At 47.6% G+C, this 25,672-nt stretch overlaps 4 protein-coding genes across 4 annotated transcripts; all 4 read right to left on the bottom strand.

Annotated features, from left to right (window-relative positions):
* Positions 1-1,962: 1,962 nt before the first annotated feature.
* Positions 1,963-2,623, bottom strand: LOC130458008 (DNA-directed RNA polymerase II subunit RPB4-like). Its single transcript, XM_056820902.1, has one exon. It carries the CDS (start codon positions 2,616-2,618, stop codon positions 2,190-2,192), a length of 429 nt encoding a protein of 142 aa, XP_056676880.1. The 5' UTR covers positions 2,619-2,623; the 3' UTR covers positions 1,963-2,189.
* A 5,901-nt stretch (positions 2,624-8,524) lies between these two features.
* LOC100017550 (DNA-directed RNA polymerase II subunit RPB4-like) lies at positions 8,525-9,130 on the bottom strand. Its single transcript, XM_056820901.1, has one exon. It carries the CDS (start codon positions 9,116-9,118, stop codon positions 8,690-8,692), a length of 429 nt encoding a protein of 142 aa, XP_056676879.1. The 5' UTR covers positions 9,119-9,130; the 3' UTR covers positions 8,525-8,689.
* Positions 9,131-15,226: 6,096 nt separating this feature from the next.
* Positions 15,227-15,787, bottom strand: LOC130458007 (DNA-directed RNA polymerase II subunit RPB4-like). The gene has a single exon (XM_056820900.1). It carries the CDS (start codon positions 15,653-15,655, stop codon positions 15,227-15,229), a length of 429 nt encoding a protein of 142 aa, XP_056676878.1. The 5' UTR covers positions 15,656-15,787.
* Positions 15,788-21,726: 5,939 nt separating this feature from the next.
* Positions 21,727-22,155, bottom strand: LOC130458006 (DNA-directed RNA polymerase II subunit RPB4-like). The gene has a single exon (XM_056820899.1). It carries the CDS (start codon positions 22,153-22,155, stop codon positions 21,727-21,729), a length of 429 nt encoding a protein of 142 aa, XP_056676877.1.
* Between the last annotated feature and the right edge of the window lie 3,517 nt (positions 22,156-25,672).

The raw sequence follows: 25,672 nt of genomic DNA, 5'->3' as shown, positions 1-25,672 counted from the left end.
GGAGTGAACTGAGACTACCAAAGGCCTACAGGTGAGAGCAGGAACAGCCGAAAACCCCGGCAGGCACCTGTTGGAGAGGAGCATTTTGGTTTCTTCCTGCCCCCACTCAGGTCTTTCCAACCCTGGCTGAGCTACTTCTGAACCTCCTCTTCTTCGGAGTCAAGCCCAGGGAAATCTTGCCCTGACTGAGCGGTCCCTTCTGAGCCAGAGGCTCCCCCAGCAGCCTGGCCTTTTCTCCCCTTAGCTTCAATTGGGTGAATGCTACCTTGTGCCTTCCTGGCCAGGCCTTTCCCTGCACCAGAAGCCATCTTCTGCAAAAGCGTGTGTCCAATTCCTTTGGTGTGCCTTGCCCAGCTGCCCGATTCTGTGAAAGGTCTGGCTCCTCCCACCGAGCCTTTCTGGCTGGCTGGACAATCACCAGCTGCTTGTCACTTCTGTGGGCCCAAATCTTGAGGCCAGTCCAGCTGCTTCACGGGCCTCTCTTGCTCCTCGGAATCCTCCTGCTCTGCTTGCTTCAGGCCAGCTCCAATGAAATTCACCGGGAGTCCAAAGGTCTCTGGAGGGAGCCATGGCCTGCAGAGCTGGGCCTCTCCTGCTCAGCCCATACTCCCTCTGTGGCCTCCTCCTTGGTCTGCCCATGACGCTGCCCCTTGGGCTGGAATGCATTCTGGAGGTCCCAATCAGGGATCTCAAAGTTCTCCATCTCATCTTCTTCCTCATCCATGGCTCCTTCACCCTGTCTCTAGAGATGGGACAGCCACATGGTGGCAGCCTCTCTGGGGGACTTGGAAGGGCCCTCCCTGACAACTGTGCCACCCGCCGGCACCACGCCCCCCCACCCCCAGCTTCCGCCTGACCTACAAATGCTTCTTTGGCTCCTTCAGGGTCCATCTCTAGCAATATGTTCTTCAAGTGTATCATGTCTCTCTCTCGAGACGGGAAAATTACTAGCTAGTCAATAATTTTTGGAATAGAAAAATAATTTGATTTCCTTAGTCTGTCTACTGCCTAGGAATTGCACAATTAACTAGACATCCACTATAGAATCTACCCCTGCCCCCTTTCGTTGTAGGATGACATCAAGTGGCAGTAACTAGATTTTATAGCATGGGAGAAGCAAGTGCCAAAGATATTGGCATGACCTTTCAGAAACGGATGCTAAGTTTGGGGCCACACAAGTGCCCCAAATGGAGTTCATGGTGATGACTCCACCAGAATGAAATCTCATTCTCCGGTCTTCCCAGAGAACACTCTATGGTATAGAGCAGCTCTACACTGAATGGTATTTAAAATCTGGATCCGGGACTAGTTTCAACTCAGAGAGGACCCTGTCCCAAGGCAGCTGTCAGAATAAATCCCACAAATGCCCTCCTGCTCCAGAACCTTGCAGCCTTCAGGATATACCAGGGGCCACACTGAGCCTCCTCAACCAGGCCTCTTTTGACCTTATGATTGTACAGTGATGCCGCCCGACTGCTAGGATTTTCTCCATCTTCTTCCCTCTGTATATCTTGGACAAATGAATTCCATGGTGCTTCAAAATGACAAGCTGTTCGGTTGTTCTGCTCCTTCAGAATTTCAAACACTTAGGAATAGGTTCCCTTTGATTTTTCCTTTTTAGGTTTAGGTTTAGGAGACACCACTCTCTGTCTTAGTCATGCTGTTTGTCCATATTCTAATCTGGGTTGATATTTCAAAATGGCTTGAAATTCAAACCAGAAATGTGAATGTAAACGGAGTGCCAAATTCAGTGATATAAGGCAGTCACGAATATGCCACAGGTGTTTCCTGGCTAAATTCTGCCACTCAGTCTTCCCCCTTCATCAAATCCATTGAAGAGGAGGGATGGAAAGGTGAAAGCAAGCACCTAGACTCTGGTCCAACACCTCCCCTGCAAACCCTTCATTAGAGGAAATCATCCCCAAGTCCCTTGGAGATTCAAGTGGCACTCCTGGCCTTTGGCACAGGTCAAACATTCCAAAGGTCAAAAAGAATCCTAACTGGTCAGGAGTTTGCATGACATGTGGATGCAAGGGGACTCTGCATGGCCTTGTCCCTAGGAGGCTCGACCAGCTTTTGTGACTGACATTTCTGAATAGTCTCTGGAGAGAGTTGGAGTTCTTCTTAGTTGCAGAAGACTTCTGGGAAATTTCCTCTTTGGTGTTCACTGAAGGGCTGGGTTCCTGCTCTTAATACTGGAAGCTCCTCTTGGTCTGAATATCATCAAGGACCTCTTGCAAGTCTTCATCTTCCAATCGACCGGCTAGGGTTGGAATCAGAGCCTTGGCCTCCTCTGCTGTCTCAGGACAAAGGTTTGCTAAAGCAGCCAACTCAAACTTGTGGAGCTTCTTCTGGAGTAACAAACCCCGAACACCAGCAATGGTTTCCCTGTTTTGAAAACGACTAAAACGGGCAGCATAATCTAAAGTTTTCCAGAAAACCACTGGAAGTTCTCGTGCATCCTGCCCACTTTCATGCTGTTGCTTTCGATGCTCTAGCAGCATGTGGACTTCTGAATTGAGGAGAGTTTGTGCTGTTTCAAACTCTCTGGGAAAGACAAGCTGCGAGGCTTCTTCCTCCACATGGCCAGCACCAGGGTCTCTCCCTCCAGCAGCCATCACCCTCTTTCTCTGCCCCAAAGGCAGGGCTGCAAGCAGAAGTGTGCCCTGAGGGAAGGAGGGCACTTGCCCCAGTTAGTCAAGAATTTGAGGAAATTCTGTTGTCGCCGATATTCTATCTCAAGCCAGAAATTTCTGTACAAAATAGAGGAAGCCTTAAAGTAAAAAAAGTGAAGGAGATAGAAAAGTTCTTTATCCTCTCTGTCTCTGTCTCTGTCTCTGTCTCTGCCTCTGCCTCTGCCTCTGCCTGTCTCTCTCTAGCCAGGAGAGTATCTGCACAAGAGTGACTCAAGTCCCAGGAGCCTTGGGTTCTTATGGTGCTTTTTTGTCCCCGCCCCTCTTCACAGGGGCCAATCACAGTTTTCAAACGGTCTAGCCCTGCCCAGAGGGCAGTGCTTGTGGGAACCAGTTCTCCCCTTCTGGAGGGGTGGCTACACATCAAGAGGGTTCACACCTTCCTGGCTGCCTGGGTTTCTGAAGGTGTGAACTCTGCTCAGAGGATGCACAAGTTTGGCACTGACTTAGTAGGGTGCAGCTCTAAGTGACTTGGGACTTCTCCATGACCCTGGTAGCTTGTCACCCAGGACTAGGGAGGGTCTTCAATCTCTTGCTGATTCCCTTCCAAAGTAGACAAAGGAGAGTTGATCCCTTCTTCACAATGTAAGCAGGGCTACCTCAGTTAGGTTAACTCAGAAGAGGCAAAGGGAAGAAAGGATTCCCTTTCCCAAGTGTAAACTCAGAGAGACCAAAGTGTTCCCTTTAAAAGTGGCAAACAGGATGGCTCTGTTGGGCCAAGGTTTGCCATTGACCACCCCCCAGGAACTTGATTCAGCTAGAAGAGCACAGGAAGAACCTGGCCTCACTCTTCTGCCTCAGCCCAAGATGTCCAGGTTTTCTGAAAAAAAAAAATTCAATATTTGGGGGTGACAGAATTTGGAGGACTGCATGGGCTTCGCTTTAGATGGAAAGAGTTGTTCTTTTTCAGCCTAAGGACTCGTGTGGTGCTGGGTAAAGCCCTTTCCTTCCACTCTTCTGGCCTTTGAGTCTTTTCTGACTATTTTCCTGGAGGAGAATTTTAGAGACCTCGTATGTCTCTAGTAGGCCTGGTGCTAGCACAGCCAAGCATGCCAAGACAAGCCTCAGTTTCTCATGGGAAAACTTGGGGCCACAGCAACTCTTGTAAGGTTCGTTTCTGTTGTGTCATGGCCAGATAGCCTTGGACCCTCACAAAGGAGGTTTCCTCTAGAGCTCAGCTCCCATTCTGGCCAACCAAGGGACACATAGGATTTCAATCCACATTGAAGTGACTACTCTGTTTCAGACACTGTGCTAGGCAATGAGATACCTTGATCTGAGAGTCTGGATACCCTGAGGCCTGTGGTTCCTGCCTCTCAATCTGAGTCCTGTCCTTAGGTTGCCCATATTCCCCACCATGTTTTTTGTCCTTTTCTTTTTCACATTTCAAGGTGGTCTCCTGATAAGCACCTGTTTTACATTCCAGATACATGAGAGTACCCTAAACTGGACAGTTCACTCCAAGGTTCCCCTTGGAGCCGACTCCAAGCCTGCTGCCCTGTTATTTCATGACAAGTAATGGTCATTGAATGACCCAGTGGAACTGCTTGTCAACACCTGGAAGAGAAAGGGAAGGGGGGAGGGAGGCATGAATCTTGTACGGGAGGAAAATGTTGTGAAAACTTCATATCAAAAAGTGGAACTGAGCATTTCCTGTTGTATTATAGCTCCCCTTGATTACTTCCCTTGTCTGGAGTGGGGATTTTGGGGTGTCTGCATATAACAAGATATACCCCCCCCTTACCGCTCAAACAATTGGGCCAAGATGAGATGCCCACAAATGTGGTTTCATTGCTTACTCAAAGGATGGGGACACTGTGCTTCAAGGAGACCCCAAGATTTACAAGTGAACTCTCAATTCAAAAGAAACTCATCCAATATCCTCTTCCTATGCAAAAGATTCCTCATTAAGAGCTTTTGTGAGAAGAGACTGGGAAGGGGAAAGGAGAAGGGAGAGTGAAACTGTTATCTAATGATTCCAATCATCTCCATTTGGTGTTTCAGGAAGAGTGATCTAATGTCCCTACTGATAACCAAAACTATATTGAAGACACTCATTTCTTACTGGCTCCATACACCCCTCATTTCTCATTAATGAAAAGGGATGTCAACAGGAGACTTTGGAAAGTTCATTTACTGGGGCTCCCACATAGGAATTTGTTTCTATCCTTCCCTGTGGAAACTGTTTTCTCTGGTGATTTTTCTTGGGCTGACACAATGTGAGAGCTTTTAAACAGAGCACATTATTGAACACCAGAAAATTCATACTGGAGAGAAACCTAGTGAATGTACTGACTGTGGGAAATCCTTCAAGTACTGCTCATTTCTTACTCAGCATCAGTACTGAAAGTGGAGCCAAGCCCTATGAACACTCTGAATGTGAACAAAACGTTCAAATACCTCGTGGTCCTTCCATCAGAACTCATACTGAAGAGAATCATTGATGTGTATAGTGAAGGTGGCAAAACCTTCTGACAGGTCAGCCATGGATTTCCATCAGGATTCCAAAGGAGGAAAACCATGAGGGTAGTGAATGTGGGAGAGCTTTCTAAGAGAAGTTTGCTCTTCTCACCCATCAGAAAACACTTGAAAGGAAATTTAGTAAATGTACTGAATGTGGGAGAGTCTTCAGACTACCATGAATGGGGGGGGGGGAAGTTAACTTGGATTTCTTTTCTTAAATACCCGAATCTAGGTGAAATTTGCCCAGGTGGCTATGATGTTGTTTGTTCTGTGAGTAAAAGAAGACGTTGTAGTTGCAGGGAATGTGACCACCATTAGACTGCTGCTAGCCCTACAGGTTCAAGTAGCATGGTACTCTAGTTCTGTGTGTGTAGAAAAATGGCCACTTTTTGTTTTTTAATATGGAAGACTGTTTTCATTTCAGTTTATTCAATTACATGTGGAAACAATTTTTGATTTTCCATTTAGAAATCAGATTCTTTCCCTCCCCGTCCCCCAGGCAATAAAGAGTCAGATATGAGCTATAGCAATGCTTTCATAAGAGGGTTACCTATTGCTGAATCCGTGAGAGAAGATGCACATCACCCTTCCAGTCAGGTCTCAGCAAATGAAGTGGAAGATGGCGTACTCTGATCTACCATCCGATTCCAAAAATTCATTGCTTGGGTGTTGATCGTATTTTTCCATCATGAGTCCCTTGGGAATGCCTTGGAAACTTTGCTGATGATTTAATCCTTCAGAGTTGATCACTATTCTCCTTCCAGTCATCAGTTTACATGATATCAGTTCACATCTTTTCCTAGACTTTTCTGTGCTCATCCTATTCATGTTCTAGGGCACAATGGTATCCATTTTGACAATATCGGGGACTTCCTGGTAAAGGTGGCTCCCTTCCTCTCCTCAGACCCAATGGCACAGATGACCTCAAACCTCGCCTCCCCCAGCCCCAGAAAAGACACCATCCTCATAAGAAGGGAGAGGCCCCACACCAAGGCTCAGCAGTGAAGGTAGGTGGGACTCTGTCATTTCCCCAATCTAAGGGAATGAAAAGCTGACCCACCCTCCCCGAGCCACCACACCAAGGGAGCCAGAGTTGAAGTCAGCACTGGCCAGAATCCACCAGTGAGGGAGGGGCTGCCCAGGACTGAACAAGGGGCAGCCCCAGGTCTGGGGACCTGACCAAGACCACCAAGGACCTAGTCCTGTGTGAGTAGAAACAGGGGAAAGGGCAGCAGGTGGGCAAGGGGAGCTCAGATCTCTGGCTCAGAGAAGTAGTGTGCTCTAATCAAGGAGTGTGTGAAGGGATCCCCTGAAGTGAGCCAGGGGCACCCACAGGTCTTGGGAGTGAACTGAGACTACCAAAGGCCTACAGGTGAGAGCAGGAACAGCCGAAAACCCCGGCAGGCACCTGTTGGAGAGGAGCATTTTGGTTTCTTCCTGCCCCCACTCAGGGCTTTCCACCCCTGGCTGAGCTCCTTCTGAACCTCCTCTTCTTGGGAGTCAAGCCCAGGGAAATCTTGCCCTGACTGAGCGGTCCCTTCTGAGCCAGAGGCTCCCCCAGCAGCCTGGCCTTTTCTCCCCTTAGCTTCAATTGGGTGAATGGTACCTTGTGCCTTCCTGGCCAGGCCTTTCCCTGCAACAGAAGCCATCTTCTGCAAAAGCGTGTGTCCAATTCCTTTGGTGTGCCTTGCCCAGCTGCCCGGGTCTGTGAAAGGTTTGGCTCCTCCCACCCAGCCTTTCTGGCTGGCTGGACAATCACCAGCTGCTTGTCACTTCTGTGGGCCCAAATCTTGAGGCCAGTCCAGCTGCTTCACGGGCCTCTCTTGCTCCTCGGAATCCTCCTGCTCTGCTTGCTTCAGGCCAGCTCCAATGAAATTCACCGGGAGTCCAAAGGTCTCTGGAGGGAGCCATGGCCTGCAGAGCTGGGCCTCTCCTGCTCAGCCCATACTCCCTCTGTGGCCTCCTCCTTGGTCTGCCCATGACGCTGCCCCTTGGGCTGGAATGCATTCTGGAGGTCCCAATCAGGGATCTCAAAGTTCTCCATCTCATCTTCTTCCTCATCCATGGCTCCTTCACCCTGTCTCTAGAGATGGGACAGCCACATGGTGGCAGCCTCTCTGGGGGACTTGGAAGGGACCTCCCTGACAACTGTGCCACCCGCCGGCACCACGCCCCCCCACCCCTAGCTTCCGCCTGACCTACAAATGCTTCTTTGGCTCCCTCAGGGTCCATCTCTAGCAATATGTTCTTCAAGTGTATCATGTCTCTCTCTCGAGACGGGAAAATTACTAGCTAGTCAATAATTTTTGGAATAGAAAAATAATTTGATTTCCTTAGACTGTCTACTGCCTAGGAATTGCACAATTAACTAGACATCCACTATAGAATCTACCCCTGCCCCCTTTCGTTCTAGGATGACATCAAGTGGCAGTAACTAGATTTTGTAGCATGGGAGAAGCAAGTGCCAAAGATATTGGCATGACCTTTCAGAAACGGATGCTAAGTTTGGGGCCACACAAGTGCCCCAAATGGAGTTCATGGTGATGACTCCACCAGAATGAAATCTCATTCTCCGGTCTTCCCAGAGAACACCCTATGGTATAGAGCAGCTCTACACTGAATGGTATTTAAAATCTGGATCCGGGACTAGTTTCAACTCAGAGAGGACCCTGTCCCAAGGCAGCTGTCAGAATAAATCCCACAAATGCCCTCCTGCTCCAGAACCTTGCAGCCTTCAGGATATACCAGGGGCCACACTGAGCCTCCTCAACCAGGCCTCTTTTGACCTTATGATTGTACAGTGATGCCCCCCCCAACTGCTAGGATTTTCTCCATCTTCTTCCCTCTGTATTTCTTGGACAAATGAACTCCATGGTGCTTCAAAATGACAAGCTGTTCCTTTGTTCTGCTCCTTCAGAATTTCAAACACTTAGGAATAGGTTCCCTTTGAATTTTTCCTTTTTAGGTTTAGGTTTAGGAGACCCCACTCTCTGTCTTAGTCATGCTGTTTGTCCATATTCTAATCTGGGTTGATATTTCAAAATGGCTTGACATTCAAACCAGAAATGTGAATGTAAACGGAGTGCCAAATTCAGTGATATAAGGCAGTCACGAATATGCCACAGGTGTTTCCTGGCTAAATTCTGCCACTCAGTCTTCCCCCTTCATCAATTCCATTGAAGAGGAGGGATGGAAAGGTGAAAGCAAGCACCTAGACTCTGGTCCAATACCTCCCCTGGAAACCCTTCATTAGAGGAAATCATCCCCAAGTCCCTTGGAGATTCAAGTGGCACTCCTGGCCTTTGGCACAGGTCAAACATTCCAAAGGTCAAAAAGAATCCTAACTGGTCAGGAGTTTGCATGACATGTGGATGCAAGGGGACTCTGCATGGCCTTGTCCCTAGGAGGCTCGACCAGCTTTTGTGACTGACATTTCTGAATAGTCTCTGGAGAGAGTTGGAGTTCTTCTTAGTTGCAGAAGACTTCTGGGAAATTTCCTCTTTGGTGTTCACTGAAGGGCTGGGTTCCTGCTCTTAATACTGGAAGCTCCTCTTGGTCTGAATATCATCAAGGACCTCTTGCAAGTCTTCATCTTCCAATCGACCGGCTAGGCTTGGAATCAGAGCCTTGGCCTCCTCTGCTGTCTCAGGACAAAGGTTTGCTAAAGCAGCCAACTCAAACTTGTGGAGCTTCTTCTGGAGTAACAAGCCCCGAACACTAGCAATGGTTTCCCTGTTTTGAAAACGACTAAAACGGGCAGCATAATCTAAAGTTTTCCAGAAAACCACTGGAAGTTCTCGTGCATCCTGCCCACTTTCATGCTGTTGCTTTCGATGCTCTAGCAGCATGTGGACTTCTGAATTGAGGAGAGTTTGTGCTGTTTCAAACTCTCTGGGAAAGACAAGCTGCGAGGCTTCTTCCTCCACATGGCCAGCACCAGGGTCTCTCCCTCCAGCAGCCATCACCCTCTTTCTCTGCCCCAAAGGCAGGGCTGCAAGCAGAAGTGTGCCCTGAGGGAAGGAGGGCACTTGCCCCAGTTAGTCAAGAATTTGAGGAAATTCTGTTGTCGCCGATATTCTATCTCAAGCCAGAAATTTCTGTACAAAATAGAGGAAGCCTTAAAGTAAAAAAAGTGAAGGAGATAGAAAAGTTCTTTATCCTCTCTGTCTCTGTCTCTGTCTCTGCCTCTGTCTCTGCCTCTGTCTCTGTCTCTGTCCCTGCCTCTGTCTGTCTCTCTCTAGCCAGGAGAGTATCTGCACAAGAGTGACTCAAGTCCCAGGAGCCTTGGGTTCTTATGGTGCTTTTTTGTCCCCGCCCCTCTTCACAGGGGCCAATCACAGTTTTCAAACTGTCTAGCCCTGCCCAGAGGGCAGTGCTTGTGGGAACCAGTTCTCCCCTTCTGGAGGGGTGGCTACACATCAAGAGGGTTCACACCTTCCTGGCTGCCTGGGTTTCTGAAGGTGTGAACTCTGCTCAGAGGATGCACAAGTTTGGCACTGACTTAGTAGGGTGCAGCTCTAAGTGACTTGGGACTTCTCCATGACCCTGGTAGCTTGTCACCCAGGACTAGGGAGGGTCTTCAATCTCTTGCTGATTCCCTTCCAAAGTAGACAAAGGAGAGTTGATCCCTTCTTCACAATGTAAGCAGGGCTACCTCAGTTAGGTTAACTCAGAAGAGGCAAAGGGAAGAAAGGATTCCCTTTCCCAAGTGTAAACTCAGAGAGACCAAAGTGTTCCCTTTAAAAGTGGCAAACAGGATGGCTCTGTTGGGCCAAGGTTTGCCATTGACCACCCCCCAGGAACTTGATTCAGCTAGAAGAGCACAGGAAGAACCTGGCCTCACTCTTCTGCCTCAGCCCAAGATGTCCAGGTTTTCTGAAAAAAAAAAATTCAATATTTGGGGGTGACAGAATTTGGAGGACTGCATGGGCTTCGCTTTAGATGGAAAGAGTTGGTCTTTTTCAGCCTAAGGACTCGTGTGGTGCTGGGTAAAGCCCTTTCTTTCCACTCTTCTGGCCTTTGAGTCTTTTCTGACTATTTTCCTGGAGGAGAATTTTAGAGACCTCGTATGTCTCTAGTAGGCCTGGTGCTAGCACAGCAAGCATGCCAAGACAAGCCTCAGTTTCTCATGGGAAAACTTGGGGCCACAGCAACTCTTGTAAGGTTCGTTTCTGTTGTATCATGGTCAGATAGCCTTGGACCCTCACAAAGGAGGTTTCCTCTAGAGCTCAGCTCCCATTCTGGCCAACCAAGGGACACATAGGATTTCAATCCACATTGAAGTGACTACTCTGTTTCAGACACTGTGCTAGGCAATGAGATACCTTGATCTGAGAGTCTGGATACCCTGAGGCCTGTGGTTCCTGCCTCTCAATCTGAGTCCTGTCCTCAGGTTGCCCATATTCCCCACCATGTTTTTTGTCCTTTTCTTTTTCACATTTCAAGGTGGTCTCCTGATAAGCACCTGTTTTACATTCCAGATACATGAGAGTACCCTAAACTGGACAGTTCACTCCAAGGTTCCCGTTGGAGCCGACTCCAAGCCTGCTGCCCTGTTCTTTCATGACAAGTAATGGTCATTGAATGACCCAGTGGAACTGCTTGTCAACACCTGGAAGAGAAAGGGAAGGGGGGAGGGAGGCATGAATCTTGTAAGGGAGGAAAATGTTGTGAAAACTTCATATCAAATAGTGGAACTGAGCATTTCCTGTTGTATTATAGCTCCCCTTGATTACTTCCCTTGTCTGGAGTGGGGATTTTGGGGTGTCTGCATATAACAAGATATACCCCGCCCTTACCGCTCAAACAATCGGGCCAAGATGAGATGCCCACAAATGTGGTTTCATTGCTTACTCAAAGGATGGGGACACTGTGCTTCAAGGAGACCCCAAGATTTACAAGTGAACTCCCAATTCAAAAGAAACTCATCCAATATCCTCTTCCTATACAAAAGATTCCTCATTAAGAGCTTTTGTGAGAAGAGACTGGGAAGGGGAAAGGAGAAGGGAGAGTGAAACTGTTATCTAATGATTCCAATCATCTCCATTTGGTGTTTCAGGAAGAGTGATCTAATGTACCTACTGATAACCAAAACTATATTGAAGACACTCATTTCTTACTGGCTCCATACACCCCTCATTTCTCATTAATGAAAAGGGATGTCAACAGGAGACTTTGGAAAGTTCATTTACTGGGGCTCCCACATAGGAATTTGTTTCTATTCTTCCCTGTGGAAACTGTTTTCTCTGGTGATTTTTCTTGGGCTGACACAATGTGAGAGCTTTTAAACAGAGCACATTATTGAACATCAGAAAATTCATACTGGAGAGAAACCTAGTGAATGTACTGACTGTGGGAAATCCTTCAAGTACTGCTCATTTCTTACTCAGCATCAGTACTGAAAGTGGAGCCAAGCCCTATGAACACTCTGAATGTGAACAAAACGTTCAAATCCCTCGTGGTCCTTCCATCAGAACTCATACTGAAGAGAATCATTGATGTGTATAGTGAAGGTGGCAAAACCTTCTGACAGGTCAGCCATGGATTTCCATCAGGATTCCAAAGGAGGAAAACCATGAGGGTAGTGAATGTGGGAAAGCTTTCTAAGAGAAGTTTGCTCTTCTCACCCATCAGAAAACACTTGAAAGGAAATTTAGTAAATGTACTGAATGTGGGAGAGTCTTCAGACTACCATGAATGGGGGGGGGGGAAGTTAACTTGGATTTCTTTTCTTAAATACCCGAATCTAGGTGAAATTTGCCCAGGTGGCTATGATGTTGTTTGTTCTGTGAGTAAAAGAAGACGTTGTAGTTGCAGGGAATGTGACCACCATTAGACTGCTGCTAGCCCTACAGGTTCAAGTAGCATGGTACTCTAGTTCTGTGTGTGTAGAAAAATGGCCACTTTTTGTTTTTTAATATGTAAGACTGTTTTCATTTCAGTTTATTCAATTACATGTGGAAACAATTTTTGATTTTCAATTTAGAAATCAGATTCTTTCCCTCGCCGTCCCCCAGGCAATAAAGAGTCAGATATGAGCTATAGCAATGCTTTCATAAGAGATTTCCCTATTGCTGAATCCGTGAGAGAAGATGCACATCACCCTTCCAGTCAGGTCTCAGCAAATGAAGTGGAAGATGGCATACTCTGATCGACCATCCGATTCCAAAAATTCATTGCTTGGGTGTTGATCGTATTTTTCCATCCTGAGTCCCTTGGGAATGCCTTGGAAACTTTGCTGATGATTTAATCCTTCAGAGTTGATCACTATTCAAAATTTCTGTTCCTGTATAGTGTCCTTCCAGTCATCAGTTTACATGATATCAGTTCACATCTTTTCCTAGACTTTTCTGTGCTCATCCTATTCATGTTCTAGGGCACAATGGTATCCATTTTGACAATATCGGGGACTTCCTGGTAAAGGTGGCTCCCTTCCTCTCCTCAGACCCAATGGCACAGATGACCTCAAACCTCCCCTCCCCCACCCCCAGAAAAGACACCATCCTCATAAGAAGGGAGAGACCCCACACCAAGGCTCAGCAGTGAAGGTAGGTGGGACTGTGTCATTTCCCCAATCTAAGGGAATGAAAAGCTGACCCACCCTCCCCGAGCCACCACACCAAGGGAGCCAGAGTTGAAGTCAGCACTGGCCAGAATCCACCAGTGAGGGAGGGGCTGCCCAGGACTGAACAAGGGGCAGCCCCAGGTCTGGGGACCTGACCAAGACCACCAAGGACCTAGTCCTGTGTGAGTAGAAACAGGGGAAAGGGCAGCAGGTGGGCAAGGGGAGCTCAGATCTCTGGCTCAGAGAAGTAGTGTGCTCTAATCAAGGAGTGTGTGAAGGGATCCCCTGAAGTGAGCCAGGGGCACCCACAGGTCTTGGGAGTGAACTGAGACTACCCAAGGCCTACAGGTGAGAGCAGGAACAGCCGAAAACCCCGGCAGGCACCTGTTGGAGGGGAGCATTTTGGTTTCTTCCTGCCCCCACTCAGGTCTTTCCACCCCTGGCTGAGCTCCTTCTGAACCTCCTCTTCTTGGGAGTCAAGCCCAGGGAAATCTTGCACTGACTGAGCGGTCCCTTCTGAGCCAGAGGCTCCCCCAGCAGCCTGGCCTTTTCTCCCCTTAGCTTCAATTGGGTGAATGGTACCTTGTGCCTTCCTGGCCAGGCCTTTCCCTGCACCAGAAGCCATCTTCTGCAAAAGCGTGTGTCCAATTCCTTTGGTGTGCCTTGCCCAGCTGCCCGGGTCTGTGAAAGGTTTGGCTCCTCCCACCCAGCCTTTCTGGCTGGCTGGACAATCACCAGCTGCTTGTCACTTCTGTGGGCCCAAATCTTGAGGCCAGTCCAGCTGCTTCACGGGCCTCTCTTGCTCCTCGGAATCCTCCTGCTCTGCTTGCTTCAGGCCAGCTCCAATGAAATTCACCGGGAGTCCAAAGGTCTCTGGAGGGAGCCATGGCCTGCAGAGCTGGGCCTCTCCTGCTCAGCCCATACTCCCTCTGTGGCCTCCTCCTTGGTGTGCCCATGACGCTGCCGCTTGGGGTGGAATGCATTCTGGAGGTCCCAATCAGGGATCTCAAAGTTCTCCATCTCATCTTCTTCCTCATCCATGGCTCCTTCACCCTGTCTCTAGAGATGGGACAGCCACATGGTGGCAGCCTCTCTGGGGGACTTGGAAGGGACCTCCCTGACAACTGTGCCACCCGCCGGCACCACGCCCCCCACCCCCAACTTCCGCCTGACCTACAAATGCTTCTTTGGCTCCTTCAGGGTCCATCTCTAGCAATATGTTCTTCAAGTGTATCATGTCTCTCTCTCGAGACGGGAAAATTACTAGCTAGTCAATAATTTTTGGAATAGATAAATAATTTGATTTCCTTAGACTGTCTACTGCCTAGGAATTGCACAATTAACTAGACATCCACTATAGAATCTACCCCTGCCCCCTTTCGTTCTAGGATGACATCAAGTGGCAGTAACTAGATTTTGTAGCATGGGAGAAGCAAGGGCCAAAGATATTGGCATGACCTTTCAGAAACGGATGCTAAGTTTGGGGCCACACAAGTGCCCCAAATGGAGTTCATGGTGATGACTCCACCAGAATGAAATCTCATTCTCCGGTCTTCCCAGAGAACACCCTATGGTATAGAGCAGCTCTACACTGAATGGTATTTAAAATCTGGATCCGGGACTAGTTTCAACTCAGAGAGGACCCTGTCCCAAGGCAGCTGTCAGAATAAATCCCACAAATGCCCTCCTGCTCCAGAACCTTGCAGCCTTCAGGATATACCAGGGGCCACACTGAGCCTCCTCAACCAGGCCTCTTTTGACCTTATGATTGTACAGTGATGCCCCCCGACTGCTAGGATTTTCTCCATCTTCTTCCCTCTGTATTTCATGGACAAATGAACTCCATGGTGCTTCAAAATGACAAGCTGTTCGGTTGTTCTGCTCCTTCAGAATTTCAAACACTTAGGAATAGGTTCCCTTTGAATTTTTCCTTTTTAGGTTTAGGTTTAGGAGACCCCACTCTCTGTCTTAGTCATGCTGTTTGTCCATATTCTAATCTGGGTTGATATTTCAAAATGGCTTGAAATTCAAACCAGAAATGTGAATGTAAACGGAGTGCCAAATTCAGTGATATAAGGCAGTCACGAATATGCCACAGGTGTTTCCTGGCTAAATTCTGCCACTCAGTCTTCCCCCTTCATCAATTCCATTGAAGAGGAGGGATGGAAAGGTGAAAGCAAGCACCTAGACTCTGGTCCAATACCTCCCCTGGAAACCCTTCATTAGAGGAAATCATCCCCAAGTCCCTTGGAGATTCAAGTGGCACTCCTGGCCTTTGGCACAGGTCAAACATTCCAAAGGTCAAAAAGAATCCTAACTGGTCAGGAGTTTGCATGACATGTGGATGCAAGGGGACTCTGCATGGCCTTGTCCCTAGGAGGCTCGACCAGCTTTTGTGACTGACATTTCTGAATAGTCTCTGGAGAGAGTTGGAGTTCTTCTTAGTTGCAGAAGACTTCTGGGAAATTTCCTCTTTGGTTTTCACTGAAGGGCTGGGTTCCTGCTCTTAATACTGGAAGCTCCTCTTGGTCTGAATATCATCAAGGACCTCTTGCAAGTCTTCATCTTCCAATCGACCGGCTAGGCTTGGAATCAGAGCCTTGGCCTCCTCTGCTGTCTCAGGACAAAGGTTTGCTAAAGCAGCCAACTCAAACTTGTGGAGCTTCTTCTGGAGTAACAAGCCCCGAACACTAGCAATGGTTTCCCTGTTTTGAAAACGACTAAAGCGGGCAGCATAATCTAAAGTTTTCCAGAAAACCAATGGAAGTCCTCGTGCATCCTGCCCACTTTCATGCTGTTGCTTTCGATGCTCTAGCAGCATGTGCACTTCTGAATTGAGGAGAGTTTGTGCTGTTTCAAACTCTCTGGGAAAGACAAGCTGCGAGGCTTCTTCCTCCACATGGCCAGCACCAGGGTCTCTCCCTCCAGCAGCCATCACCCTCTTTCTCTGCCCCAAAGGCAGGGCTGCAAGCAGAAGTGTGCCCTGAGGGAAGGAGGGGACTTGCCCCAGTTAGTCAAGAATTTGAGGAAATTCTGTTGTCGCCGATATTCTATCTCAAGCCAGAAATTTCTGTACAAAATAGAGGAAGCCTTAAAGTAAAAAAAGTAAAGGAGATAGAAAAGTTCTTTATCCTCTCTGTCTCTGCCTCTGTCTCTGCCTCTGTCTGTCTCTCTCTAGCCAGGAGAGTATCTGCACAAGAGTGACTCAAGTCCCAGGAGCCTTGGGTTCTTATGGTGCTCTTTTGTCCCCGCCCCTCTTCACAGGGGCCAATCACAGTTTTCAAACTGTCTAGCCCTGCCCAGAGGGCAGTGCTTGTGGGAACCAGTTCTCCCCTTCTGGAGGGGTGGCTACACATCAAGAGGGTTCACACCTTCCTGGCTGCCTGGGTTTCTGAAGGTGTGAACTCTGCTCAGAGGATGCACAAGTTTGGCACTGACTTAGTAGGGTGCAGCTCTAAGTGACTTGGGACTTCTCCATGACCCTGGTAGCTTGTCACCCAGGACTAGGGAGGGTCTTCAATCTCTTGCTGATTCCCTTCCAAAGTAGACAAAGGAGAGTTGATCCCTTCTTCACAATGTAAGCAGGGCTACCTCAGTTAGGTTAACTCAGAAGAGGCAAAGGGAAGAAAGGATTCCCTTTCCCAAGTGTAAACTCAGAGAGACCAAAGTGTTCCCTTTAAAAGTGGCAAACAGGATGGCTCTGTTGGGCCAAGGTTTGCCATTGACCACCCCCCAGGAACTTGATTCAGCTAGAAGAGCACAGGAAGAACCTGGCCTCACTCTTCTGCCTCAGCCCAAGATGTCCAGGTTTTCTGAAAAAAAAAAATTCAATATTTGGGGGTGACAGAATTTGGAGGACTGCATGGGCTTCGCTTTAGATGGAAAGAGTTGGTCTTTTTCAGCCTAAGGACTCGTGTGGTGCTGGGTAAAGCCCTTTCCTTCCACTCTTCTGGCCTTTGAGTCTTTTCTGACTATTTTCCTGGAGGAGAATTTTAGAGACCTCGTATGTCTCTAGTAGGCCTGGTGCTAGCACAGCAAGCATGCCAAGACAAGCCTCAGTTTCTCATGGGAAAACTTGGGGCCACAGCAACTCTTGTAAGGTTCGTTTCTGTTGTATCATGGTCAGATAGCCTTGGACCCTCACAAAGGAGGTTTCCTCTAGAGCTCAGCTCCCATTCTGGCCAACCAAGGGACACATAGGATTTCAATCCACATTGAAGTGACTACTCTGTTTCAGACACTGTGCTAGGCAATGAGATACCTTGATCTGAGAGTCTGGATACCCTGAGGCCTGTGGTTCCTGCCTCTCAATCTGAGTCCTGTCCTCAGGTTGCCCATATTCCCCACCATGTTTTTTGTCCTTTTCTTTTTCACATTTCAAGGTGGTCTCCTGATAAGCACCTGTTTTACATTCCAGATACATGAGAGTACCCTAAACTGGACAGTTCACTCCAAGGTTCCCGTTGGAGCCGACTCCAAGCCTGCTGCCCTGTTCTTTCATGACAAGTAATGGTCATTGAATGACCCAGTGGAACTGCTTGTCAACACCTGGAAGAGAAAGGGAAGGGGGGAGGGAGGCATGAATCTTGTAAGGGAGGAAAATGTTGTGAAAACTTCATATCAAATAGTGGAACTGAGCATTTCCTGTTGTATTATAGCTCCCCTTGATTACTTCCCTTGTCTGGAGTGGGGATTTTGGGGTGTCTGCATATAACAAGATATACCCCGCCCTTACCGCTCAAACAATCGGGCCAAGATGAGATGCCCACAAATGTGGTTTCATTGCTTACTCAAAGGATGGGGACACTGTGCTTCAAGGAGACCCCAAGATTTACAAGTGAACTCCCAATTCAAAAGAAACTCATCCAATATCCTCTTCCTATACAAAAGATTCCTCATTAAGAGCTTTTGTGAGAAGAGACTGGGAAGGGGAAAGGAGAAGGGAGAGTGAAACTGTTATCTAATGATTCCAATCATCTCCATTTGGTGTTTCAGGAAGAGTGATCTAATGTACCTACTGATAACCAAAACTATATTGAAGACACTCATTTCTTACTGGCTCCATACACCCCTCATTTCTCATTAATGAAAAGGGATGTCAACAGGAGACTTTGGAAAGTTCATTTACTGGGGCTCCCACATAGGAATTTGTTTCTATTCTTCCCTGTGGAAACTGTTTTCTCTGGTGATTTTTCTTGGGCTGACACAATGTGAGAGCTTTTAAACAGAGCACATTATTGAACATCAGAAAATTCATACTGGAGAGAAACCTAGTGAATGTACTGACTGTGGGAAATCCTTCAAGTACTGCTCATTTCTTACTCAGCATCAGTACTGAAAGTGGAGCCAAGCCCTATGAACACTCTGAATGTGAACAAAACGTTCAAATCCCTCGTGGTCCTTCCATCAGAACTCATACTGAAGAGAATCATTGATGTGTATAGTGAAGGTGGCAAAACCTTCTGACAGGTCAGCCATGGATTTCCATCAGGATTCCAAAGGAGGAAAACCATGAGGGTAGTGAATGTGGGAAAGCTTTCTAAGAGAAGTTTGCTCTTCTCACCCATCAGAAAACACTTGAAAGGAAATTTAGTAAATGTACTGAATGTGGGAGAGTCTTCAGACTACCATGAATGGGGGGGGGGGAAGTTAACTTGGATTTCTTTTCTTAAATACCCGAATCTAGGTGAAATTTGCCCAGGTGGCTATGATGTTGTTTGTTCTGTGAGTAAAAGAAGACGTTGTAGTTGCAGGGAATGTGACCACCATTAGACTGCTGCTAGCCCTACAGGTTCAAGTAGCATGGTACTCTAGTTCTGTGTGTGTAGAAAAATGGCCACTTTTTGTTTTTTAATATGTAAGACTGTTTTCATTTCAGTTTATTCAATTACATGTGGAAACAATTTTTGATTTTCAATTTAGAAATCAGATTCTTTCCCTCGCCGTCCCCCAGGCAATAAAGAGTCAGATATGAGCTATAGCAATGCTTTCATAAGAGATTTCCCTATTGCTGAATCCGTGAGAGAAGATGCACATCACCCTTCCAGTCAGGTCTCAGCAAATGAAGTGGAAGATGGCATACTCTGATCGACCATCCGATTCCAAAAATTCATTGCTTGGGTGTTGATCGTATTTTTCCATCCTGAGTCCCTTGGGAATGCCTTGGAAACTTTGCTGATGATTTAATCCTTCAGAGTTGATCACTATTCAAAATTTCTGTTCCTGTATAGTGTCCTTCCAGTCATCAGTTTACATGATATCAGTTCACATCTTTTCCTAGACTTTTCTGTGCTCATCCTATTCATGTTCTAGGGCACAATGGTATCCATTTTGACAATATCGGGGACTTCCTGGTAAAGGTGGCTCCCTTCCTCTCCTCAGACCCAATGGCACAGATGACCTCAAACCTCCCCTCCCCCACCCCCAGAAAAGACACCATCCTCATAAGAAGGGAGAGACCCCACACCAAGGCTCAGCAGTGAAGGTAGGTGGGACTGTGTCATTTCCCCAATCTAAGGGAATGAAAAGCTGACCCACCCTCCCCGAGCCACCACACCAAGGGAGCCAGAGTTGAAGTCAGCACTGGCCAGAATCCACCAGTGAGGGAGGGGCTGCCCAGGACTGAACAAGGGGCAGCCCCAGGTCTGGGGACCTGACCAAGACCACCAAGGACCTAGTCCTGTGTGAGTAGAAACAGGGGAAAGGGCAGCAGGTGGGCAAGGGGAGCTCAGATCTCTGGCTCAGAGAAGTAGTGTGCTCTAATCAAGGAGTGTGTGAAGGGATCCCCTGAAGTGAGCCAGGGGCACCCACAGGTCTTGGGAGTGAACTGAGACTACCCAAGGCCTACAGGTGAGAGCAGGAACAGCCGAAAACCCCGGCAGGCACCTGTTGGAGAGGAGCATTTTGGTTTCTTCCTGCCCCCACTCAGGTCTTTCCACCCCTGGCTGAGCTCCTTCTGAACCTCCTCTTCTTGGGAGTCAAGCCCAGGGAAATCTTGCACTGACTGAGCGGTCCCTTCTGAGCCAGAGGCTCCCCCAGCAGCCTGGCCTTTTCTCCCCTTAGCTTCAATTGGGTGAATGGTACCTTGTGCCTTCCTGGCCAGGCCTTTCCCTGCACCAGAAGCCATCTTCTGCAAAAGCGTGTGTCCAATTCCTTTGGTGTGCCTTGCCCAGCTGCCCGGGTCTGTGAAAGGTTTGGCTCCTCCCACCCAGCCTTTCTGGCTGGCTGGACAATCACCAGCTGCTTGTCACTTCTGTGGGCCCAAATCTTGAGGCCAGTCCAGCTGCTTCACGGGCCTCTCTTGCTCCTCGGAATCCTCCTGCTCTGCTTGCTTCAGGCCAGCTCCAATGAAATTCACCGGGAGTCCAAAGGTCTCTGGAGGGAGCCATGGCCTGCAGAGCTGGGCCTCTCCTGCTCAGCCCATACTCCCTCTGTGGCCTCCTCCTTGGTGTGCCCATGACGCTGCCGCTTGGGGTGGAATGCATTCTGGAGGTCCCAATCAGGGATCTCAAAGTTCTCCATCTCATCTTCTTCCTCATCCATGGCTCCTTCACTCTGTCTCTAGAGATGGGACAGCCACATGGTGGCAGCCTCTCTGGGGGACTTGGAAGGGACCTCCCTGACAACTGTGCCACCCGCCGGCACCACGCCCCCCACCCCCAACTTCCGCCTGACCTACAAATGCTTCTTTGGCTCCTTCAGGGTCCATCTCTAGCAATATGTTCTTCAAGTGTATCATGTCTCTCTCTCGAGACGGGAAAATTACTAGCTAGTCAATAATTTTTGGAATAGATAAATAATTTGATTTCCTTAGACTGTCTACTGCCTAGGAATTGCACAATTAACTAGACATCCACTATAGAATCTACCCCTGCCCCCTTTCGTTCTAGGATGACATCAAGTGGCAGTAACTAGATTTTGTAGCATGGGAGAAGCAAGGGCCAAAGATATTGGCATGACCTTTCAGAAACGGATGCTAAGTTTGGGGCCACACAAGTGCCCCAAATGGAGTTCATGGTGATGACTCCACCAGAATGAAATCTCATTCTCCGGTCTTCCCAGAGAACACCCTATGGTATAGAGCAGCTCTACACTGAATGGTATTTAAAATCTGGATCCGGGACTAGTTTCAACTCAGAGAGGACCCTGTCCCAAGGCAGCTGTCAGAATAAATCCCACAAATGCCCTCCTGCTCCAGAACCTTGCAGCCTTCAGGATATACCAGGGGCCACACTGAGCCTCCTCAACCAGGCCTCTTTTGACCTTATGATTGTACAGTGATGCCCCCCGACTGCTAGGATTTTCTCCATCTTCTTCCCTCTGTATTTCATGGACAAATGAACTCCATGGTGCTTCAAAATGACAAGCTGTTCGGTTGTTCTGCTCCTTCAGAATTTCAAACACTTAGGAATAGGTTCCCTTTGATTTTTCCTTTTTAGGTTTAGGTTTAGGAGACCCCACTCTCTGTCTTAGTCATGCTGTTTGTCCATATTCTAATCTGGGTTGATATTTCAAAATGGCTTGAAATTCAAACCAGAAATGTGAATGTAAACGGAGTGCCAAATTCAGTGATATAAGGCAGTCACGAATATGCCACAGGTGTTTCCTGGCTAAATTCTGCCACTCAGTCTTCCCCCTTCATCAATTCCATTGAAGAGGAGGGATGGAAAGGTGAAAGCAAGCACCTAGACTCTGGTCCAATACCTCCCCTGGAAACCCTTCATTAGAGGAAATCATCCCCAAGTCCCTTGGAGATTCAAGTGGCACTCCTGGCCTTTGGCACAGGTCAAACATTCCAAAGGTCAAAAAGAATCCTAACTGGTCAGGAGTTTGCATGACATGTGGATGCAAGGGGACTCTGCATGGCCTTGTCCCTAGGAGGCTCGACCAGCTTTTGTGACTGACATTTCTGAATAGTCTCTGGAGAGAGTTGGAGTTCTTCTTAGTTGCAGAAGACTTCTGGGAAATTTCCTCTTTGGTTTTCACTGAAGGGCTGGGTTCCTGCTCTTAATACTGGAAGCTCCTCTTGGTCTGAATATCATCAAGGACCTCTTGCAAGTCTTCATCTTCCAATCGACCGGCTAGGCTTGGAATCAGAGCCTTGGCCTCCTCTGCTGTCTCAGGACAAAGGTTTGCTAAAGCAGCCAACTCAAACTTGTGGAGCTTCTTCTGGAGTAACAAGCCCCGAACACTAGCAATGGTTTCCCTGTTTTGAAAACGACTAAAGCGGGCAGCATAATCTAAAGTTTTCCAGAAAACCAATGGAAGTCCTCGTGCATCCTGCCCACTTTCATGCTGTTGCTTTCGATGCTCTAGCAGCATGTGCACTTCTGAATTGAGGAGAGTTTGTGCTGTTTCAAACTCTCTGGGAAAGACAAGCTGCGAGGCTTCTTCCTCCACATGGCCAGCACCAGGGTCTCTCCCTCCAGCAGCCATCACCCTCTTTCTCAGCCCCAAAGGCAGGGCTGCAAGCAGAAGTGTGCCCTGAGGGAAGGAGGGGACTTGCCCCAGTTAGTCAAGAATTTGAGGAAATTCTGTTGTCGCCGATATTCTATCTCAAGCCAGAAATTTCTGTACAAAATAGAGGAAGCCTTAAAGTAAAAAAAGTAAAGGAGATAGAAAAGTTCTTTATCCTCTCTGTCTCTGCCTCTGTCTCTGCCTCTGTCTGTCTCTCTCTAGCCAGGAGAGTATCTGCACAAGAGTGACTCAAGTCCCAGGAGCCTTGGGTTCTTATGGTGCTCTTTTGTCCCCGCCCCTCTTCACAGGGGCCAATCACAGTTTTCAAACTGTCTAGCCCTGCCCAGAGGGCAGTGCTTGTGGGAACCAGTTCTCCCCTTCTGGAGGGGTGGCTACACATCAAGAGGGTTCACACCTTCCTGGCTGCCTGGGTTTCTGAAGGTGTGAACTCTGCTCAGAGGATGCACAAGTTTGGCACTGACTTAGTAGGGTGCAGCTCTAAGTGACTTGGGACTTCTCCATGACCCTGGTAGCTTGTCACCCAGGACTAGGGAGGGTCTTCAATCTCTTGCTGATTCCCTTCCAAAGTAGACAAAGGAGAGTTGATCCCTTCTTCACAATGTAAGCAGGGCTACCTCAGTGAGGTTAACTCAGAAGAGGCAAAGGGAAGAAAGGATTCCCTTTCCCAAGTGTAAACTCAGAGAGACCAAAGTGTTCCCTTTAAAAGTGGCAAACAGGATGGCTCTGTTGGGCCAAGGTTTGCCATTGACCACCCCCCAGGAACTTGATTCAGCTAAAAGAGCACAGGAAGAACCTGGCCTCACTCTTCTGCCTCAGCCCAAGATGTCCAGGTTTTCTGAAAAAAAAAATTCAATATTTGGGGGTGACAGAATTTGGAGGACTGCATGGGCTTCGCTTTAGATGGAAAGAGTTGGTCTTTTTCAGCCTAAGGACTCGTGTGGTGCTGGGTAAAGCCCTTTCCTTCCACTCTTCTGGCCTTTGAGTCTTTTCTGACTATTTTCCTGGAGGAGAATTTTAGAGACCTCGTATGTGTCTAGTAGGCCTGGTGCTAGCACAGCAAGCATGCCAAGACAAGCCTCAGTTTCTCATGGGAAAACTTGGGGCCACAGCAACTCTTGTAAGGTTCGTTTCTGTTGTATCATGGCCAGATAGCCTTGGACCCTCACAAAGGAGGTTTCCTCTAGAGCTCAGCTCCCATTCTGGCCAACCAAGGGACACATAGGATTTCAATCCACATTGAAGTGACTACTCTGTTTCAGACACTGTGCTAGGCAATGAGATACCTTGATCTGAGAGTCTGGATACCCTGAGGCCTGTGGTTCCTGCCTCTCAATCTGAGTCCTGTCCTCAGGTTGCCCATATTCCCCACCATGTTTTTTGTCCTTTTCTTTTTCACATTTCAAGGTGGTCTCCTGATAAGCACCTGTTTTACATTCCAGATACATGAGAGTACCCTAAACTGGACAGTTCACTCCAAGGTTCCCCTTGGAGCCGACTCCAAGCCTGCTGCCCTGTTATTTCATGACAAGTAATGGTCATTGAATGACCCAGTGGAACTGCTTGTCAACACCTGGAAGAGAAAGGGAAGGGGGGAGGGAGGCATGAATCTTGTAAGGGAGGAAAATGTTCTGAAAACTTCATATCAAAAAGTGGAACTGAGCATTTCCTGTTTTTTATAGCTCCCCTTGATTACTTCCCTTGTCTGGAGTGGGGATTTTGGGGTGTCTGCATATAACAAGATATACCCCCCCCTTACCGCTCAAACAATTGGGCCAAGATGAGATGCCCACAAATGTGGTTTCATTGCTTACTCAAAGGATGGGGACACTGTGCTTCAAGGAGACCCCAAGATTTACAAGGGAACTCCCAATTCAAAAGAAACTCATCCAATATCCTCTTCCTATGCAAAAGATTCCTCATTAAGAGCTTTTGTGAGAAGAGACTGGGAAGGGGAAAGGAGAAGGGAGAGTGAAACTGTTATCTAATGATTCCAATCATCTCCATTTGGTGTTTCAGGAAGAGTGATCTAATGTCCCTACTGATAACCAAAACTATATTGAAGACACTCATTTCTTAGTGGCTCCATACACCCCTCATTTCTCATTAATGAAAAGGGATGTCAACAGGAGACTTTGGAAAGTTCATTTACTGGGGCTCCCACTTATGAATTTGTTTCTATTCTTCCCTGTGGAAACTGTTTTCTCTGGTGATTTTTCTTGGGCTGACACAATGTGAGAGCTTTTAAACAGAGCACATTATTGAACACCAGAAAATTCATACTGGAGAGAAACCTAGTGAATGTACTGACTGTGGGAAATCCTTCAAGTACTGCTCATTTCTTACTCAGCATCAGTACTGAAAGTGGAGCCAAGCCCTATGAACACTCTGAATGTGAACAAAACGTTCAAATACCTCGTGGTCCTTCCATCAGAACTCATACTGAAGAGAATCATTGATGTGTATAGTGAAGGTGGCAAAACCTTCTGACAGGTCAGCCATGGATTTCCATCAGGATTCCAAAGGAGGAAAACCATGAGGGTAGTGAATGTGGGAGAGCTTTCTAAGAGAAGTTTGCTCTTCTCACCCATCAGAAAACACTTGAAAGGAAATTTAGTAAATGTACTGAATGTGGGAGAGTCTTCAGACTACCATGAATGGGGGGGGGGAAGTTAACTTGGATTTCTTTTCTTAAATACCCGAATGTAGGTGAAATTTGCCCAGGTGGCTATGATGTTGTTTGTTCTGTGAGTAAAAGAAGACGTTGTAGTTGCAGGGAATGTGACCACCATTAGACTGCTGCTAGCCCTACAGGTTCAAGTAGCATGGTACTCTAGTTCTGTGTGTGTAGAAAAATGGCCACTTTTTGTTTTTTAATATGGAAGACTGTTTTCATTTCAGTTTATTCAATTACATGTGGAAACAATTTTTGATTTTCCATTTAGAAATCAGATTCTTTCCCTCCCCGTCCCCAAGGCAATAAAGAGTCAGATATGAGCTATAGCAATGCTTTCATAAGAGGTTTCCCTATTGCTGAATCCGTGAGGGAAGATGCACATCACCCTTCCAGTCAAGTCTCAGCAAATGAAGTGGAAGATGGCGTACTCTGATCTACCATCCGATTCCAAAAATTCATTGCTTGGGTGTTGATCGTATTTTTCCATCATGAGTCCCTTGGGAATGCCTTGGAAACTTTGCTGATGATTTAATCCTTCAGATTCAAAATTTCTGTTCCTGTATAGTGTCCTTCCAGTCATCAGTTTACATGATATCAGTTCACATCTTTTCCTAGACTTTTCTGTGCTCATCCTATTCATGTTCTAGGGCACAATGGTATCCATTTTGACAATATCGGGGACTTCCTGGTAAAGGTGGCTCCCTTCCTCTCCTCAGACCCAATGGCACAGATGACCTCAAACCTCCCCTCCCCCACCCCCAGAAAAGACACCATCCTCATAAGAAGGGAGAGGCCCCACAC

Source organism: Monodelphis domestica, chromosome 3, assembly GCF_027887165.1.
Source record: "Monodelphis domestica isolate mMonDom1 chromosome 3, mMonDom1.pri, whole genome shotgun sequence".
In the NCBI taxonomy this organism is placed as follows: Eukaryota; Metazoa; Chordata; class Mammalia; order Didelphimorphia; family Didelphidae; genus Monodelphis; species Monodelphis domestica.
This window is presented reverse-complemented; position numbering and strand designations above follow the sequence as displayed.